The sequence below is a fragment of the Lycium ferocissimum genome, chromosome 12, assembly GCF_029784015.1.
Source record: "Lycium ferocissimum isolate CSIRO_LF1 chromosome 12, AGI_CSIRO_Lferr_CH_V1, whole genome shotgun sequence".
Taxonomy (NCBI): Eukaryota; Viridiplantae; Streptophyta; class Magnoliopsida; order Solanales; family Solanaceae; genus Lycium; species Lycium ferocissimum.
In genome coordinates, this window is record NC_081353.1 from 42030874 (window position 1) to 42052619 (window position 21746).

The 21746-nt window shown below is 33.1% G+C and overlaps 1 protein-coding gene across 1 annotated transcript; it reads left to right on the forward strand.

Annotated features, from left to right (window-relative positions):
• Positions 1-7022: 7022 nt before the first annotated feature.
• On the forward strand, positions 7023-13725 carry LOC132039728 (mannose-P-dolichol utilization defect 1 protein homolog 2). The gene is made up of 8 exons (XM_059430243.1): positions 7023-7357; positions 9338-9491; positions 10376-10448; positions 10596-10662; positions 11294-11353; positions 12093-12153; positions 12241-12282; positions 13073-13725. The coding sequence occupies exons 1-8, from the start codon at positions 7202-7204 to the stop codon at positions 13174-13176; spliced, it is 717 nt and encodes a 238-aa protein (XP_059286226.1). The 5' UTR covers positions 7023-7201; the 3' UTR covers positions 13177-13725.
• Positions 13726-21746: the final 8021 nt, after the last annotated feature.

Consider the following 21746-nt stretch of genomic DNA (forward strand, 5'->3'; position numbering starts at 1 on the left):
AAGTTATCTTTAACGTGAAATAGATTCTTGAACTTATCAATATGAAATATGAAGACTCCACATCAAATTATTCTATAAAAAAAAAAAAAAAAAAAAACTAGAGTAATGTAAAGGCAAAAAACTGAGATTAATATAAAGGCAAAAACTAGATTACAAACCAAGAATGCCAAAAAAAAAAAAAAAAAAAATTATGTGTGTAATTATAATTTTAAATATGTATGAATATAGTTAGCTTAATTCAATTCTTTTCCGGTAGTTTCTGTTTAAAATCAAAACATTTTTTTGCGCGGAGTGCCCTTCTTTTGGGGTGGTCTTTAAATTTTGCCCCTCATATTTGTGGTCTTTAAATTATGCCTCATATTGCTGGTCTTTAATTTTGCCCTTCGTATCGCAACTTTGAGCTTTCGCGCCTAAATAATAAGGTTCGAGTTCGAACCCCCGCTCAAGCATAAATTAAAAAAAATCGCAAGATAAGGTTTGGGTCGCGTGTGTATCGGACCCGCATACTTTTAGGAATTACACATTTTATGTTGGGACCGCAGATACTCATGTCTTATAGGTGTATAGACTTAGCGTAAGTATGCGGGCCCGCATAACTTTCGATAATTCCTTCACAAAGTTATGCCAGGTGGGGCATACTTTTAATGGGCAAACTTTTATGCCGGACCCGCATAACTTCGAATGAATTATCAGGTATGTGACCCAAAGATATTTAGCGCTAAATCGCCTATAAGGCATGTATGTCAGTCAGATAACTGTAATCTCCTTCACAGTTATGTTATTTTAGGGACATACTTTTAATTTAAACTTTTATGCGGATCCGGATAAACTTTTTGAATGAATTATCAAAGTGGCGACGGCAGATACTTATCCAAGTTCATTTACGATAAGGCATAAGTATGCGGTCCCGCATAACTTCGTAATTCCTTCGCATGTTGTATGTTGCATAAATAAAATTTAAACTTGCCTTGAATTTTTTTTTTTTAAAATTTTTGCCACGTGGTTCGAACCTGGAACCTATGGGTTTTTTTAGCCGAAGGGCAAAATTTAAAGATTTAAATACGAAAAGCAAAATTTAAAGACCACCCCAAACGAAGGGCAATTCTGCGAATTGCCCAAATCAAAACAAAACATGGGCCCAACACAAACTTTGAACTTTAGTCGTTCATGAGATGAAATCATGTTTGGACATGCAATTTGGATTTCTTAAGTTGTAATTTTTTTTATAAACATAAAAACCCCACAAGTTGTGAAAACCATCAAAATTTTCCCAATTCTTATACAATCTTACCAAATGAGTAAATCATAGTTCATAATAAAATTAATATGTTACTAGAAGGCCTTTCTAAAAAATACAACATCAATTGATCAAACTTTAGTTCAATAAAAAAGAAAATTTAACATGAATAGTAATGTAACTACTCTTTAATACAATCTTCCCACATGGTACGAACAATATATATCTACCAACTTATGGTTGGTAAACATGATTGGTAAATATATCTACCAACTTATGGGTCTTGGTTTACAAAATATAAACGTATGGGTCAAATTTTACATTTATATTTTTTGAAATCATGATTTCAAATCCCAAATCATGCCTTTTTGGATGATCTGGGATTTCATCGCATGAGATTAAATCAGAGATGAAATCGCATATCCAAATGCTGATTTCATCTCATGATTTCATCTCATGAGATGAAATCGCATGTCCAAACGCCTACTTAACTTTGCTCAATTTTCTGTTCCACAATACTTTCTCAAGTGTTTTATATAACGTGACCCCATCCAAACTTTACACACATACTATTTCATTGAGAATTATGATTATACTATAATATAATAAAGCTGGAAATTGATTAAACTTTGTATAAAGATTGGGACTAAGATGCTTTGCTTCAAATATTAATTTACTTGTTTAAAATATATAAATTTGACAAATCTTACACTTATATCTCTAAGATAACAACACCAGAACCAGATATATATATAAAGAGCAAGGAAGTTGATAGAATTGGTGGCATGTATGACTTTTCCCCCTAATTCATCAATTTGTTCAAAATTTGTCTGCAAAAAGATTTCTTTTTAACTACTTTCACCGATGAAATTTAAGCTATTGAGTTAACAAGATCAAAATTTAAAGAGTAACTTGGAAAAAGGTCATATGGTGCAAAGAGAACTAAAGCCTATTTGAATGGGCTTATGATAAAGTGATGAATTATAACTTATGATCTTTAGCTTATTTTTGTTATTTTGAGTAAAACAAAGGGTTTAAAAAGACTTTTTTAATCTTATTAAAAAATTATAAAAGTGCTTAAAAGCTATTTTGGTTTAAAAATATCTAAATTAAGTCAATCCGAACAGGCTCCTAAAACTCCAATAGTAGCATTGCGTTATTGGGCCCGTGAGCTTCTCGGGTTATCCCTAACTAGTACTAATATACATTTATGTTTCATTATAAGACCTTCTACATATATTATTTTAGACCTTATTAAGTTGACCTTTATGCTATCCAACACTATCAAAATTCTTTGCTTTGTCAATAGTATATGTTATGAGTTGGTAACTTCTTTACACTCTTTTGACTAAACCTGTCAACCGGTTCGAATCGGACCGGACCGGTAACCGGTTACGGAACCGATTGGTTTCCGGTTAAAAAATCGGAACCGGCCACCGCTTAAAAATTCGAAACCGGAACCGGTCCGGTTCAAACAGTCCAAAACCCTTCTTTTTTTTTTTTATATAGTATATATATTATAGTATTTATTAGTGTATTGTAGGTATATTTATATATGTTATATAAGTTTATAAGTAAAGTTTATATATTCTTACAAAGAAGTCACACACAAAGATATATATATATATATATATATATATATATACAGCATATACGTGTTTAAGTTATATGTATACTATATATACTTATAACTTATATATTATAACTTAAGTTATTTATAGCTTAATTTTTTTCTAAGTTTATAAATTCGTATATATATATATATTAAGTTATATGCTTAAGTTATACTTATATACCTAAAATATAGTAAGAATATACTTATATATATCAATATACTTATATATATATATATATATATATATATATATATATATATATATAAGTTATATGACCTAAAATATAGTAAGAATATACTTATATATATCAATATACTTAGGTTATATATATATGTATAAGTTATATGTATACTATATATTATAAGTATATTCTTAGTATATTTTAGTTATTTTTCAAGTATATAACTTTCTAGTTTTTAATTTAAGTAGATGTATATTATAAGTATATTCTTAGTATATTTTAGGTATATTCCTAACTTAATATAAGTAAAAATATGAACACAAGTAAATAGAAGAAAGCTCAATGAGCCATATATTTTATTCATTCTTGGATAACATTTATTTGCAAGTTATAGTTTTTTTTAACTTGCAAATAATACATGAGTTGCAAAGAAATAGTAAAATAATAAAATCACCAATTCTCAATCATTTGTTTAATTTCCCCCATATCATATTCGACCATGGAGATATCTTCAAAGTCTTCCATTTGGTTCGGTCCACTTGCTATCAAATCTTCAATTTCTTCCTCTTCGCCTTCCTCCGCTTCTAAGTTTTGGTTGCGTCACTCCGATCTAATCCAATCGCGAATGCACACTAGTACTTGCAAGCTAAAACCGGATAATGAGTGGCTATGGTCTCCAATTTGTTGTCTTTAAACTAAATGCGCTCTCCGAAGCCACGGTTGATACTTGAACCGTAAGGATATCTCGAGCCATTCTTGAGAGTATCGGATGACTTGCCTTGTACTTCTTCCACCATGCTAAGACGTTCAATTCATCTAGTTCCTTGATATCCACATTTGGTCGCATCAAATAAAAGTTATATTCATCAAAGTTTGCACTACAAGAAGGAGTTGGTCTGAATGTAAAACTTTTAAATGCGACAAACCCGACAAGCCCTTTTTGCTACTTTGAGAAGTAGTAGGGCGTGGAGCAACGGGTGTAGCACATTCTTCCAAATTAGTATAATGAGTAAAAAAATTTCTAAACTCATCATCAATAGTGAGTTCGGCTTCAGCTAAAGATAGTTGAACTCCCTCTTCAATTTCTAAAAATGTATAAATTTGACCAACCAATGCTTTAGTATAAGATACTTTTAAACAAGGATTTAAAAGAGAATCCAATATGAATAAAGTTGGGATGGGAAAAAAAATACTTCTTAAATTTGATTATCATATCAAAAATAGCCGCTTGATAACCGGGTTTATATTGATACTCTTGTAAAACTCTAGCTATTTCCGCTAAGTAGGCTAAAATTTTGGTTACCGTGGGATAGAATTGTTTAGAAAAAGCAAGAGTTGCATTATAAAAATTTTCTAAGAGTTCAACACATTCTTTAACATCTTCCCAATGCGTAAAATTTAACCAATCATCACTATTAATATTATATTTGTTGTGAACTTATTGTATGGAAATCCTATACTCATATGCTTGTTGTAGCATAATGTAAGTGTAGTTCCACCTAGTCTCAATTTTTACTTGAATTTTCCTAGGTCTAAGGTTATTTTCCACACAAGCATTCTTAAAATCTTTAAGTCTTCCCCTATTAGCATTACAAAAAAGAAATGCAACCGCATCTCTAACTTTTTGAATAGAATCGTCAAAACACACAAGACCATCTTTAACAATTAAATTTAAAATGTGACAACTACATCTCACATAAAAAATGTTTTTTAGCGGAGGTTTAATTTCTTTTAAAAGACCAATCGCCTTTGTATTATTAGAAGCATTATCCAAAGCAATACAAAGTGTTTTTCTATAAATATTAAAAAATCTCATAATAGTAGACATTGAATCCGCTAAAAATTTTTCATCGTGATGATCTTTTCCTTCATCATATAAAAAAGTTATAATTCTTTTCTGCATAACCCAATTGTCATCAACCCAATGACATCTAATAGCAAAAAAATCTAACTTGTTAAGACTAAGACCCAAATCAGCGGTAAGGGAAACATTACAATTTAAAGAATTAAATACATGACGCAAATAAAATCTATATTTTTTATACAAATCCATAATGTCCGCTCTACAAGTACTTCTAGGAAAACCCTCAAATAACGGATTATAACAATGTTGAATGTAAGTAACAAACCCCAAACCCGAAGGAAAGGAAAATGGTAAACAATCATAAGCTACCATTTTAGCTATTTCTACACGCTCTTTTTTCTTGTCATACTTAAAATTTTTACCGGTTCGTGGGTCTATCGTCATTTGAATACCCCCACATTTGAACCCGTTTGCTCTCCCCAAACATCCATATGTTTCTTTCTCATATGACCATTTAGTGTACCCGTTCCACCATCCTTATTAGTTTCTTGCCTAAAAGCAAATAATTGTCCACATAGGGTACATTTAACTATTTGGCTTTCCCTATCCTTAGTCATAAATTTCTAAATTTTAGCGGTTGGCTTACGAGTTCTAGGCGGTTTATCTTGTGTATGTGATTGTGCAGGACATGTATCTCCTATGAGATTTTCGGGGGCTTATATTTCATCATCATCATCATCATCAATTTCATTAAAAGTGTCGGTAAAATGTTGTTGCATTGCCTCATGACCTAAAAGTGGATTATTTTCACCAACATCAATACCAAAATTAGGTGTTTCTTCCACAAATGTTTCCTCATTAAGCTCACCCCTAACAATACCACTACTACTGGCACCACGTCTAAATCTCTTTGCCATTATTAAATAGAATTAATTTAAATCACACTCAAATAAATCACTAGAAAATAAATTGGAACAAATTAAATTGCTAGAATTAAATTGCAAAAAATAAAGATAGAATTGGAACGAAGGTATCAAATTGTCGGATTAATTTTCAACAAAGTGAAGGCGGCTAGAATTGCAAATCCACCAAAGCTAATTCAGATTGTTGCAAAATCACTAACTCCACCAACAATATTATAATTGCAAAATTAATAATTGAAACTATAATAAGACTTTATAATATTTATTTGAGAGAAATTTAAAGTGGCTAATTGTTGCAAAGTAACTATAATTGAGAGATTGAGATTTGAGAGAAGAAGAGTGAATTGGTGTGGATTAAAACGAAAATGAAGAAGGGTTTATATATAGGGGTGGGGTATGGGTTAAAGTGTTAAAAAAAAAAGTTTGGGGGGTTGGGGGGGGGGGGGAATGGGTTTATGGCCGTTTGGCAACGGCCATTTTGCAAATGGGACCGTGCACAACGGTCCAATAACGACAAATTTATTGAACGCTATATTAAAAAAAAAAAAAAAAAAATTAATTTCACCGGTTTAACCGGTCCGATTCCGGTTTTAAAAAAATCGAAACCGGACCGGTAAGTAATATACGGTTAATCCTGATTAACGGTTCAGCTAATGTCCTAAGTTATCGATTTGAACCTAGCCGGTTAACCGAACCGGTTGACGGGTTTACTTTTGACCTTCTCCGTGACATTTTTTATTAACATTGACATGCTCAAACTCTGCATGTATGTATATATACATGCTCGCTCTGTCCAATTTATGTGATACACCGTTCTTTTTAATCTATCTAAAACTTCTTTTTATACCCTTAATGAAATAATTTACGTACCACATAAATATTTATGACTTAACCATAAATTTCAAAAGTCTTACTTTATTTTTTAAATTTCACGTCTAGTCAAAATATATTACTCCTTCCAGATCAAAAAAAGAGTCCACTTAGACTTTTTTTTTTGGATAAAAAAAAAGTCCACTTAGCAAATCAAGAAAGAATTAACATTGTTCTTCCATATTTTCCCCTATTAAGTGTTATATGATCAAATCTCAATGCCTATTTAACTAGGGGCGTTTTAGTCAAATTATATATTTTATCTAAGAGTTAGTATTTTCTTAAAGGGTGTGCAAATAGCTATATGGGTTTTTTTTTTTTTTATCCCAGGGAGTACATAAATTGTGACAGGTGGAGTATTCCTTAAAATAAAAGCAAATTAAAGTTGTGAGGAATCATAAATTGCCACAACCTACAAGGCTGCCACCTAAACAATCCTTCTTACACAGTGGTTGAAATTCACACCCTTTAAGGACTCAAAATACCATTTGGATTTGTCCAAACAAACCTCAAATAATTATCTCTAAATTGGGTCACAACCCATAAGAGTTCTTGATCCATAAAAAAAAAATGGTGGAATTAAAGTTTCTTGGAATGGATTTTGGTTGTGCACTTGGATCCCTTAGTAATGGTGAATTTCCAGAAAAAGATTGTTTGCTTCCTTTAATTTCCAAGCTTTTGGGTTATGCAATTGTTGCTGCATCCACAACTGTTAAGCTTCCTCAGGTAAATTGAGTCTTTATGAATTAATTGAGTCTTATTGTGATGATAGCATTGAATTAGCTCAATTTGGATCCAGTTTAGTAGTGGGGTTTTCTTAATTACTCTGGGTTGATAACCAAATATATGAACTTTTACTTTTCATGTTATAGTGCTTTGGTTAAGCTTCCTAAGCCTATTTTCCTTAAGCCCTTTAAAAATTGAACCTTTATGTATTAATTGAGTTTTGTTGTGATATTATTGAATTAGCTTAATTTCTTATAGTGCTTTGGTTGAACTTCCTAAGGTTATTTCCCTTAAGCCCTTCAAAGATTGAGTCTTTATGTATTAATTGAGTGTTGTTGTGACAATAGTATTGAATTAGCTCAATTTTGAATCCTTTATTGAGCCGAGGGTCTTTCGGAAACAGCCGTCTTACCTTGGTAGGAGTAAGGTCTGCGTACAGTCTACCCTCCTCAGACCCCACATTGTGGGATTTCACTGGGTTGTTGTTGTTGTTGTTGTAGCTCAATTTTGAATCCAGTTATATTAGGGGTCTTTCTTGAATACTCTTGGTTAATAACCAAATATATAAACTTTTACTTTCATGTTATAGTGCTTTGGTTAAACTTCCTAAGGTTGTTTCCCTTAAGCCCTTAAAAAATTGAGTCTTTATGTATTAATTGAGTGTTATTGTGACAGTAGTATTGAATTAGCTCAATTTTGGATCCAGTTAAGTAATCGGTGTTTCTCAATTACTCTGGGTTGATAACCAAATAGATAGACTTTTACTTTCATGTTATAGTGCTTTGGTTAAACTTACTAAGGCTATTTCCCTTAAGCCCTTCAAAAATCGAATCTTTATGGAGTAATTGAGTGTTGTTGTGACAGTAGTATTGAATTAGCTTAATTTTAGATCCAGCAGTTAAGTAATGGGTCTATCTTGAATACTCTGAGTTGATAACCAAATATGTAAACTCTTATGTTCATGTTATAGCGCTTTGGTTAAACTTCCTCAGGTAATTTCCCCTAAGCCCTGTAAAATTAGAGTATTTATGTATTTATTGAATGTTGTTTGGACAGTACTATTGACTTAGCTCAGTTTTGGATCCAGTTAAGTAATGGGTGTTTCTTAGTTACTCTGGAGTTTTAACCAGATAGTTAATTGACTTTTACAGTCAGGTTAGAGTCCGTTGATTAAACTTCCTCAGGTTGTTTCCCTTAAGCCCTTCAAGTATCTAGTCTTTTTAATTTTATTGAGTTCTGTTGTGACTGAGTATTGAATGAGCTTAAATTTAGATCCAGAAAAGTTTTGGGTTTTTCTTGAATGCTCTGAATAGATAACCCGTGTATAAACTTTTACTGTCATGTATACTCTGGTTGTTCAATTCAATTTGCGCCTGTTAGCCCATTCATCGAATTAGTCAATCAACTACATTTTAATCCATAAAATAAATAGGGCGGCTTTATGATCTTCTGTGTCATTTACTCTATTTAGGTTCATTTCATTCCATTACTAAATAATTTGTCTCTAGAATTGAAGATTCCATGACCCGTTCTTCATGTGCTAAAATGACTACTTGATGACCCCTTTGAATTTCTTAGAAGTTTAGGGTTTCATTAATTGTTATTTTTTTGTGAATGTCTCATTTATCTTGGGTGTTTGGCAAGTGAAGTTGTTTAGACTGTATTAATTTGTTTGTGCTTTGGCTATAGTGATGTCGTTTTTGAGTCTTTTTATTTTGATTAGATACTTGTATGTGTGCAGATACGTGTGACTTTTAGAAAATTGCTAGGTTTAGATATCCCGCAACTCGCCTTATTTAGTCTTGGAATAGTAATTTTGACCTGAATTCGATTCATTCACCCTAGTGATGGCATTCATTAGGATGTCATTTAGTTTGATCATTTTGTTTCTTGTCTTTAACTTCTCTCTAATGATTCACAGAAACATGTGATTCACTCATAGAACAAGTGCATGACTTATTGTTTCTCTTCCTCTTGCAGATACTTAAAATTGTGCAACACAAAAGTGTTAGAGGTCTTAGTGTTGTGGCGTTCGAGCTCGAATTAATTGGTTATACCATTGCTTTGGCATATTGTCTTCACAAAGGGCTTCCATTTTCAGCTTTTGGCGAGTATGCTTTTCTTTTGATCCAAGGTACACTTGACATGTCAATAATACATTGACTGGATTCTTTAGTTCCTTTTGCTATATCTTGAGAAACTAGAGCTTTGCAGCTTCTCAAATCTGTATCTTGCGGAGGTGGTTGTTTGAAATGATTAGACATCGCTTTCTATTCTTCTAACTTTATTGGGTTGAATTGCAAGAATGACCTTCATAAGTGGTGATCTTGAACTTTTGGCCCCTCTTAACAACATTTTTAAAGAATGGCCTATGTTGCCTATTGGGACACAAGTAGTGGGCATAAATTAATTTTGCCTATGAGGCAGGAGTTTGAGACATTTCAATACAATGAACCTGCTCAATTGGCCAAAACTTTTATGAGGCAAAAAAATGTATGTGTTGTTCAATTGTTCACAAGTCAATACAACTGAAATTCCTGCCAATGGGCAACACATTACACTATCTTCACTGTTTGTAACTTCTTGAAATGTCCCGAACTCTTGCCTCATAACTTATGCGCACATCACAACTAGACCTTATGGGAAACAAAGGTCATTTTGAAATATTTGAGTTAGTGGGGTAAAAATTTTAAGACCACCCCTTACAGTATCCTTTTTCTGCAGTTTCTGGACTTTGTTGAGCAGATGGTGCATTACCTTCAAGCGGCTCTGCAATAGCCTTTAATTAATGCTTCTAATTGCAATTTTTCATTCTCGTATTTCCGTTTCATAAAATTCAAGTGTCTAGGGGGTCAGTAAGTTATGGCAGATGGTTCACTATGCTATTTTGACTAATGAATGATTCCTTTGTGGATGGAGTGCTTTACCTTCAGTCGATGGCTGTTTAAAGTCTCAATTTTATACTTCCATATAGCTGGCTCAGTCTCTCTAATATCTTGTGCTTTTTTCTTGTTGCAGCTATAATTTTGGTTGCCACTATCTACTATTTTTCTCAACCTTTGGGAATGAAGACATGGATGAAAGGATTACTGTATCCTAATTTCAACTTGCTCCACTTTTTGGTTTCATTATAGATATTCCAATGCACATGCACCATTTATTTTCGATCACTCGTGTTGATTGGTGTCGTTTCTTCCATGGAATTATAATCTGCAGTTCCTCCTGATTTAGTAAATAGATATTGTGCTGTAGCACCGACTATTTTGGCAGGTCAACTTGATCCCGTTCTTTTCGAGGCTCTCTATGTAAGTTATAGCCTTTAACTTTGATCTGTTTTCCTAGCTCTGTTTGTCTTCTGGGATAAAACATTCAAAAAGATTTACTTCTCTTCATTAAGGAGGTCAAAATGAACTCTTTACTTTTGCTCATACTTGTTTGAAAATTATGAGAAATTAGAGAAGAGATTGGGAGAATGCGTGACAAGTTCTTATGAATTATTTATACGATATACATAATATTTCAGATGTGGGATTATTTATATGATTCAATTTTTTTAACATTCTAACACTCTTCCTTAAACTCAAGGCGGATAAGTCACCTTGCGTTCGCAAATTGAGGCCAGACAAGTGAAATTAGGAAGGAGTGGAAGTTTTAGAGGCGTATACCTTGTGAGAAATAAGGAAAAGATTAGAAGAATTAAGTGTTGTAAGCCTACGAGTTTTTTAAATTAATGGTTTATACATACGTGATGATTTCTTCTGAATTGAAGAAAATGACCCTGCAAAGATCTCCCATGTGTTATTTCATACTATCTCTGTAAAAAATAAATCTCTTGTACAAAAGACAAAAAACTAAAAATAAATTTGTAAAGGCTACAGCACCAATTGACCCTAATATATCTGATGTAAGAGTCTTAACTAAATTAAATTATTTCAGGCTTCCCAACATGCAATCTTTCTTTTTGCAAGAATTCCGCAGATATGGAAGAACTTTAAGGTACACATTTATACCATGATGGTTCTCATCTTTATGGCGCTATTGTTTATTTGTTTGAAGTAACCTGTTTTATTCGCTAAGTTCTGAAATAATGAATTCCAATTACCTATTATGACTGGTCATATGCATGTCCGTGTCACACCTTTTAATTTATTTGAAACTTGATACCAAAACAAGATATGTTTATTGTTGATCAACTGGGAAATGTAATTTCCCTCTATGCCTCGACAATCCTTGGAAACTTTCTGCTGTATGCTTGTAAATGATGCCAATGTTACGATGGATTGAAAAGAAAGAAAGCGCTGGTGGCTCTAAAGCAGACTAGTATATGAAGTAGATGAAACCAGAGGCATATCCAACTAACAAGCTATGGAAACCCATAGGTTTTGGTTTAGGCTATGTATATATGTTAAAAAATTCACTAAATATGTACAAATAGTAGATTCTGAACCCAGTGAATTTGATGGAAGTGGTAGGATTACGCATCTAAACCCAAAAAGTTCAAATCCTAGATCCGCCTCTGGATGAAACCACACAGTAGATGATTGTGCTAACCTGAATAGTTATTAATGACAGAATTGTTATAACCATTCATCAAAATGATCAGCAACCATATTTGCAGTCCCCATTTATTTGACTTCTTTCATATATGTTTTTGTGGATTTATGGATAATGTTCTCTTGCTTTCCTTGTTTCCACTAAATTTTATGCCTTTTCGTTATTGTCTTGATTTGAGCAGGGCAAAAGTACTGGTGAACTGAGCTTTTTGACATTTTTTATGAACTTCGCCGGTTCCATGGGTAAGTTAACTCTGACTACGAACTTTTGCATATAGATTTTCTGTTACCAAAATGGAGTTCTTATCTCCTTCACTTTATATGTTGCAGTTAGAGTTTTTACCAGCCTCCAGGAAAAAGCTCCCATGAGTGGTATGCTTTCTTGTCTTGTTTGATTTAACCTTCATATAATTTTGTTGACTGCTTTCCAAATTTGGAAGCAATTAGTGCCTTATTTTATTTCAAACTTATAAGCTGATGTATTCTTTGCCGTAACCAGTTTTGTCAAATGTGCATAACAAAACTATTATGCACTGGTATCGTGAGAGTTACATTATCCACAGTGCAACTGGTATCCAACTTTTCACCATTATTTGTGGCTCTATATGAATGAGAATTGGTTCATTCTCTCCAATCAAAGCATCTTTAAGATATTCTTAGGACAAAAAACAAAAAATACAAAGAATCTTTAAGTCTTAGAGATGAACCTGCAAAATGATGTTGATCTTGAAGATCAACACATTTCCCTCTTACAGATATAGCTCATAGAATCCTCCTCTTCTAGGGCTTACAAAGTTACAATAATCATTTCACCCTATGGGATGTCAAATTACCTACTAAATAGCTACCATCCCTATCCTGTACGCCAGCAACATCATTTCCATACCATCATTCAATTTCTTGACAAGGTTTATGTATAAATGATTTTCAGGTGTTATAGCACACCATGTACATTTGAAATTTCTGAATGATATTCTTGTTTACGAAAGATTTCTGCATCAGAAAGGATGTCTAAAGTTTCTAATTTTGTCTTAACTTTCTGGAGTTATTTACCACAAATTTGTTTGCATCACCTGTTGTTATTTCAGCTTTACATCTATCCTTGTGTGATCTTTGTAAATTGATCGTGCCTGCCTTTTAACTCTCCAAGTATTGTTTGCAGTTGCCTTGGGATCTGCACTCGGTGTACTGATGAATGGTACCATCTTGAGTCAGATTATCATATATCAAAAGCCAACACCCCAGAAAGCGAAGAAGAAAGATTAGAAGTTTCAGCACAGCATGCTGGAATTGCTCTGGCAACTTGTTTCACTCTGCACCCTGAAGCTCACACTCATGATCATCGAGCGCAAAGAAGAACGTGGATAATTCATCCATCTAAGATACCCTGAGAATTTGTCATAGTTTTTCGCTTATTTCAAATTATAGATTGATCAATCAGTTAAAGAAGTTTCCATTTTCACTTTTAGCATAGTCTCAATATGGGATTTTTTTACATGAAGTATGCTAACACATAGGTGTAACAATTTCTTTTTTTGTTACATTCCTCATAGTGCTTGCAAGGAGTTTGGGGAAAATGTGCTCGTAAGGGACTTCTTGTGTTGGAGTCACCAACAAATTATTGTCATTTGTCAACCAATCTGTTGCTGGATTATGAGCTAAAAATGAAGTATTTGCAGCTGGAAATATGGCCAAAGACAAAGATGATTGCTTCTTCGTGTATTTCTATTGAATGAATAATGGATTCGGATCCTTAAATAATATTGCTTAGGGATAAGCATGAGTAATCAAATGAAATAAAGTGCTTTGATAAGATCCCATTCCTCCTTTTTCCTTCTTGTTGCTAGATATCTTGCTTGTATGCATCGTCTCTTTGTTTCCTGGGATTCTAAACCAAAACCAACTTCCAAAAGATCTACCAAAACCTAACTAGGCTCCTTTTATTATTTTTTTATCACTTCTTGGGAATCACGAAGAGGATTTTTAGACTGGACTAAATATGAGGGGAGTTGATGTCGGTACTGAAAACGTCCTTTAGTTCCTCGATTCATTCTCCTTATAAAAATCGCTTCTTTTTATGATTTGCGTTGTGCAATTAACCAAATAATCCCCATCTCTCTTTGATCCTACCATCTGTAAGACTCTATTGCGTGATGCTGGACACTAATATCTCTCTCTTGAGTTTAGGTTAATACTTCGATTGACAGCAACCAATTTGGGCAACTTGAATGTAGTAGCGAAGGCAGCATTTTCACTAAGGGGATTTATAGATATATAAAAAGAATTAACTCTATATACACAGTGTAATTTATTGACGAAGAGGTTTGAGTAAAGCCTTTGTGCCTCTAGCTCCGCCCCTGCCTAGATGTCTCTTTGTATAGTAATTAAGATCAGTAATGGTGGATGGATGTAAACTTCGCCCTAGTTCCCTACATGAAGCTTCTCAAACAACATGTTGAGACAAGTAATATAGCAACAATAACAACAACATAACCAGTGTAATCCACAAAGTGGAGTGTGTGGAGGGTAGAGTGTACGGAACCCTTACCCCTATCTCGTGGAGGTGGAGAGATCGTTTTCGAAAGACCCTCGGCTCAAGTAACGCATATCAAAGCAGTTTTAAAAAGATAAAATACAGAAGTAAAGCAAATAATAGAGAAATCATTACATAGCATAAACAAAAGTGGAACAGTAACAACAACAGAATAATACGATAACCGAAGCATAGAAACAATAGGCTCCATTCTGTAATAAGTGACTTTTTAAGCTTATGCAAACCCCTTAATAAAGTGCTCATTTTGAGAAAATTATGAGTGTTTTTACCAACTTACACCTAATTAAATGCCTAGAAAAAAAAATAACTTAATGATTCTTGATTATGTAAATAAAGGTTATTTTGGAAGAAGAAGATCAATTTCTTCTTGAAATCCTAAAACACCACTTATTTTGAAACAAAATGAAAACCCTAAAAGTCACTTATTATGGAGGAGTATTAGACAATCTCCTGTTGGAATGTGGAGCACTCATTAATTGTAGATCTCGTTTTATCGATGAACAAGAAAGTGCAGAAAAAAATGTGGATGCAATGACCGACAAATTTTAAAACATATGTAGTTTTGGTCAATGTAGTAGCTAGACATTAGTTTACCAACATAGCATGTTTGTTTATTTGGTGTGACGCAGGAAAACGACTCAAGTAAGTATTTGTTCTCCATAGGAAGTAATTGGCTTGTTTGTGCTCCAACTAATATAGTGTTGATTAAGTGAGACATTTAATGGATAGATAAATAGTACTCCATCCATTCCATAATAAGTGACTTTTTAGACTTTTCATTTTGTTTCAAAATAAGTGGTGCTTTAGGATTTAAAGAATAAATTGATCTTCTTCTTCCAAAATGACTCTTATTTACATAATCAAGAATCATTAAGCTTTTATTTTTCTAGACATTTATTTAGGGGTAAGTTAATAAAAACACTCTTAATTTTCTAGGAGTGAGCACTTTATTAAGGGGTGTGCATAAGCCTAAAAAGTCACTTATTATAGAATGGAGGGAGTAGTAATAATTTAAATAATGAGTTTAAGTTTTATGCATTTATGATATATTTACTGCAATTTAACATGTTATAGTTGGTTACTTACCTTGTATTATTGATTACTTACTCAATGCTTATTAAATGAGATCACTAGTAATTACTATTATTTAAATGTATCTGATGTCAATGTGAGTAACTAATTCTTTACATAGTCGATATGGTATAATTTATGGGGTGTGAAAAAAAATAAAAATGAAAAGTTTGTTTCTTCTAAAGGAATAGTCAAACATGCACAATGCTCCCTCCGTCTCATATTAGTTGTCCATATTACTAGTTATAAATATTCGTCCCAAAATACTTGTTCATTTACAAAATTAAGATAAAATTAATTAAGTTTTTCCTACTTTGCCCTTAACATTAATTGTATTTTTAAGTAACCAATATTGATTAGAGTGTAATTAATTGGAGAGAGATAAGAGTAATGTAGTAAAAATACACTTTATTTATGAGTTCTTAAAAGGCGTGTAAAGGAGAAAGTGGACAAATAATATGGGACGGAGGGAGTACTATCTATCTTCAGGTTGAATCATGGATGGTCATGATGACCGACAAACTCATGCTCAATTGTGTATGAATTATAATACCTCAAAGCTATTATGCGTTTTATTTACCTTGACTAGGAACCATGAGCTAATGATGTGCATCAACCTTATAAATATTGGATATATGGGCAAGATATCACACTCAAGAAAAAGGAGTCACCCTTTGCAAGTTGTATTTTTGTTCTTTTGTGGACTTTTACTTTCCAAAAGTGTTGCTCTCGTGGACTCTATGAGTACCCTCATGTATTTTTTAAGTAGAAATTTAGAAGGGGAAATGAGGAATGTAAGCCGATATAGTTGCTTAATAGGTAAGATTGACAGAACATAACAAACTGGATTTTTGTAAATATGCCTATCATTAGAAAATATAGTAGCATATATGTTTCACATTTGCCTTGTAAATGAAGCTCCTAACAACTTTGGATTGTTGGGGAATCGGATTCAATCCAATTATTGTCTTCCTATATTCGATCCCCCGATATAAGTCTATTACTCCCTGGTTCGATTGGTAGGTCAATAAACTTTTGGATATGAAATCGAACTCTCTACTTTGAGTAGATAGCAATTGAGACTTCCAATGATCCTTTCCTCTCCTCGTAATAGAAACTGACCCGAGAAGTTGTGTATTCCTTTTTAATAGGACACTAACCCTCCCGATCTTGCTAGCCAAGGACTCAATCTTTCTGCTTCTTGTCTCATGACATAAATTGTAGACAAACAGCTCTCTAACAGTCAGTTCTTGCTAGCCAAGGGCTCAATCTTTCTGCTTCTGGTCTCATGACATAAATAGTAGACAGACAACTCTCTAACGGTCAATTCTTGCTAGCCAAGGACTCAATCGTTCTGCTTCTGGTCTCATGACATAAATAGTAGACAGACAGCTCTCTTACAGTCAGTTACTGCGATTGATTGTTTCTTTACATTTTTAATTAATAGTAATGCCTATCTCTAGAAAGTTGAAAATATTATCTTAAAAAAAGGACCGAAGAAAACGCACTCGCCTAAGACGGAGTAATTTATATTTATATTGTTATAGAAACCGTAGAAACAAATAAACAAAACATCTACTTATATTGCTATTATTTTCTTTTTTTATTCGGCTCTAAAAACAGAAATTTATTTGATTATTTAAATTAGTCAAATTTAGCCCAAAAAAGTATTATTCATATGCTCATTTATATCTCTACAATAAGGTTAAGAAAGGGGATTAAAAAGAGTATATTGTGACAAGATCTCTCAATTCAATGAGAATCGGCGAGAGAGGTGAAGGCTATGGCCTACGGGGCAACCGGCAATGGTTAATATATTGGCTATCCTTGTCTACTTTATGATGTGAAGTAAGTATATATCACCTGTTTTTGACAACTATCCAGGTCATACATAATAAATTCTCATATCATCTTTAAAATTTGTAATATTTATAACTTAATTTGGGATGAACTATCTTACAATAAAAGAAAAACTAAAACCATGTAATGGAAGTTAATCTAAGATAAAACTATTCATATTAGACTCAGAGGCGGGGCTAGAATTTGAAGTTTATGACTTCGGCATTCTAGTTCTTTTAGGTTAGTGGGTTTTAAAATAATAATTTGTACATCTTCAATAAATTTCTTAAGATAAATACATGATTTGTATCAAAACTACTGGGTACGGATGTACGGTCGAACCCATATCCCGTATTCTATTTCTAGCTCCACCCTTGACTAGACTAATGGAACTAAATATCTAAATCATGCAAAAATTATGTAACTTTTTTGGTTTTCCAATCCGGTATCTAGCTAGTACCCGTTTGGGCTCGATTAATTCGAATTCACGCGGAAAATCCCATTTTAAGATGTAATGTGTTCCTCATAAAAGGCGATTATATTGTAATTAGTGCTCCCTAAAAATCATGTACTCCTATATTTGACGGCAACTTTGATACTCTTTTTCTACTTTGTTTTGGTGTGTACCATTATGTCCATCTTTAGCTCTCTTACTAAAGTCCTTGGAGATTGAGCCTCTAAAGCGTGGATAGAAGGAAGAAGAAGAGAAACTAAAAGGCAAAGGAAAAGAAAAGAAAAGAAAGAGAGCAACTTATCATAGCAGAATAGGAGCTAGCTCGCAACACATTGATTTTGTTATCATGTCTTTTGACTCTACACATATACTACCACGGAAAAGCGTGGTAGAATGATTGAAATATTTCACGGTTTTGACCTCGAATTCTAAGAATAAAAAATCTTTCGAAAGGAAGAATTTTATCTAGTGTATAATACTTATTCCAAGAGAATAAACTTTATTAATTTTGGAGTAGTTATTATGTCACGGGTTCGAATTGTGAAAATGGTTTTATTTTATTTTATAAGGACTCTTTTGATAGATCACTTTCTTGGGACAAATAGACTTTATTGATTTCGTTATTATGTCTGTTAGATCCTATACCATTGTAAATTGTGATAGAATGCCTAGACATTATCAACAAGAGTTGTGGTAGAGTGGTAAGTAGTATTCTTCATCTTTAACCATAGGTTTCGAGTTTGAGCCTTGCTAGATACATAGTCGCTTTTATGAGGGGGTGTTTTACTCTCATTGTGGAACTTCCGATGCAAATTTAGATTTAATGAGGCTCCAATGCAGATAATGAACGCCGAGTGGGAAAAAGAAGGACGACTCTCGGCAATGAATATATCGACTCACACATTGACGAAGAACGTATAGAATAATGTGATACTTGGCGTGAATTACAGAATCGAGTCTTAACAAAAATTTGCGCCCGAAGCCATTAGAAATTTTTTCCGTCTTTAACAAAAGGTTTAGATTCTGTAAGAAGTGCATTACCTCTGTTGGTGTATTTTTGGTAAATAAACCTACCCTTATTTTCATTCTCTTTTTGCTCTCTTTAATCCTTGATGCTATGCTTGTACTACTCTGCAGACTAAATCAGCTGTAACATATAAACTTTTTTCGTACAAAGAATGGTAGAGACTTGACAAACACAGACAGTAAAACAAATGCAATGGGAACCAGAAAAGTGAAAACCTTTGAAAATTACTGGTGCAATTCTATAGTTGACAGCTTTTAACTTATGGAAGGAAAAGACAGCAAAAGATAATGGTAAAAGTGAACCAACGCCTAATGACTACGCCTATTGATGGTTTTCCTTTTATTTTGATACTCTTTTTGTTTAATCTATTAAAAGAATGATATTTTACGTGATACCTTTTATAAGATGCTCTTATAGCTATAGAAATGTCATGACACGTTAGAAGACTACATATTCTAAAAATTCTTGTTTTTTTATTAGGCTCTACACTTAATCAGACACCATCATATAAAATGAACCGAAAGAAATATTATGTATAAGTTGAAAAAATATTTTTGAGAATATGACCATGTAGCATAATTAAGACCAATGATGAATTAAAAAGAGCTAAATTAAAACAAATTAAAGGATCCCATTTACCTATTTTTTCTTGTATATTGAATTTCTAGCTTGGACTGGCACATGGTGATGATAAATTAAAGTCGACTCTTTGAAAATGTTTAGGCATGCCGAGAGACTTTTGGCTGTTTCTCTCTCTTTCTCTTCTTTTCTTCTCATCTTTTATTTATTTATGGCTTATCATCCCTTTAATCAATACGCTTTGATAAAAGAAGAGATCCGAAGGTATATATGACTATTCCACTATAGTATAAAGCGTTTTGAAAATATTGAGAAAAAGCGATTGTTCTAACCCTTTTCTCCTTTCTAAGTTAACCATACCACATCAAAGGATCTCGTGCACTGGATAAGGGTTCTCCTCCTCCAACTGTGATGCCTCTTGCCCTGAGGTATGGAAAAATTTTTAGAGGAGTCTTCCCCCCCGAATAGAGCCCTACGCGGCGCGAATCCAAATATAGTCGAGCTCCAATGCAAATACCGAAGACCGGGTGGGGAACCAAAAAACCGAGAAGTCAGGACCGTAAGAATTAGCAGGTGGGGTACTGTAATATATCACTTATCAGTATAAATATATACTTATATGCGCATTTGGTATTTATATCGATTCATAAGGATAACTACTAAGAACACGTGAATTTTCGATGGAGAAAACCATAAATCATACTCATAACGTTGCAAGTAAAATAAATTGCTGGGCTCATCATTAGGTAATGACTTTGATCATGCCAAATAGCTTCCTAATTCGTGCGGGCAATAAATCCTTCATTGGATCAATTAATTAATGTTCATCAAGATATAGTTTGTTTAATATTGTAGAAAATTAAATGCTTCATATAGAGCTCCAGCTTCCACATGAACTCATCCACGCGTTAACATTAACATGCGTACGTACCAAAAGAAAACAATTAACATGCGTATGGTGTTTGTCCGATTAATTTGGATTCATACCGGTTAGTCGGAAATCTGCATTTTAGGAGTAAACCGATGTTCACATAAAAAACGATTCTATACATAAAAAATGATTCTATCATTAGGACTCGAACATGAAACCTATGATTAATGATAGATGGGTACTTACCACCCCGTCATAATTCCTCGTAAAATCTTATATTATTTGAGTTAACTTATACTATATGCTTAGTGCAAGAATTATATATACCATTAGTATATTTAACTTATAATGTAATAGATAACTTTCTTTATTTTTCAAATTGTTAATATACTTTTTATTAATGATTACTTGATAGTATAAGAAAAAAAATCCCATGTATGTAAGTTGATCAAAATCGGAGGAAAAACAGCAAAGGAAAGGAAAATTTGTACAAATACGTCACTTGTGGTTGTGGGTCGGTATTTAAATTTGTCCTCATTAAGAAATTTAGGCAAAAATAGCCACGTCCCGAAGAATACGAAATATCACGCTTTAGTATGTTTGATGAGCGAGCATAACTTGGTAAAATCTTCATTTTACTAAATCTATCTTCTAAATTAAATTGTTCATAATACTTATCGGATTGACAAAATTTATGTTGTCCAATTATTTGATAGTATTATATTTATTCTACACATCTTGTTAAATTGATTTACGGATGGACAAAATTCTGCCCATCTTGTTATATTTATTTGATAGTTTTTTTTGTTGTCAGTGTGATAGGGCGGAGATATTTACATAAATTTCTTAAGGGATCGGCCAGTGGCTAATTAGGAGCTAAGTCATGCAGGTACTAGATTTTGCATAAGTAATACTATATTTGGTAGTATTCTTTTGCTATTTATAAAATTTAATACACCTAATATTGTGTGTGATTTTTGCAATTTAAGAACCGGATAACTAATACATGTATAAGTTATGAGAAAATTTATGTATTATTTTATGCAGGATAAAAGATGGAATAACTAATATATGAATAATTAAAACTTGCATAACTAATCTATGCATAAAATAATATATAGATTCTCTTATAACTAGCTGAGGGCACGTCTGCCTAGGCACCAGACATCGCATCACCCTTGCACACCGTACCCAAACTTTGGATTGTGGTAGTGTCGTGGGACAAATACTGGCCTTCCGTGCGCCTCGAGCTCGCGGCTAGCCTACATGCGAGTCGTGATGGGTGAAACTCAACTCTCGTAATGTCGTGACTATAACCCATCATGCTCCTTGTACTACCAATACTTGCATAACTTTAACCGGCTACCAAACGAATCCTAAATGATTTAAATAGCGGCCCACAAAGTGTCATATTTGTGAAACTTTTCACAAAGGAAAGGCC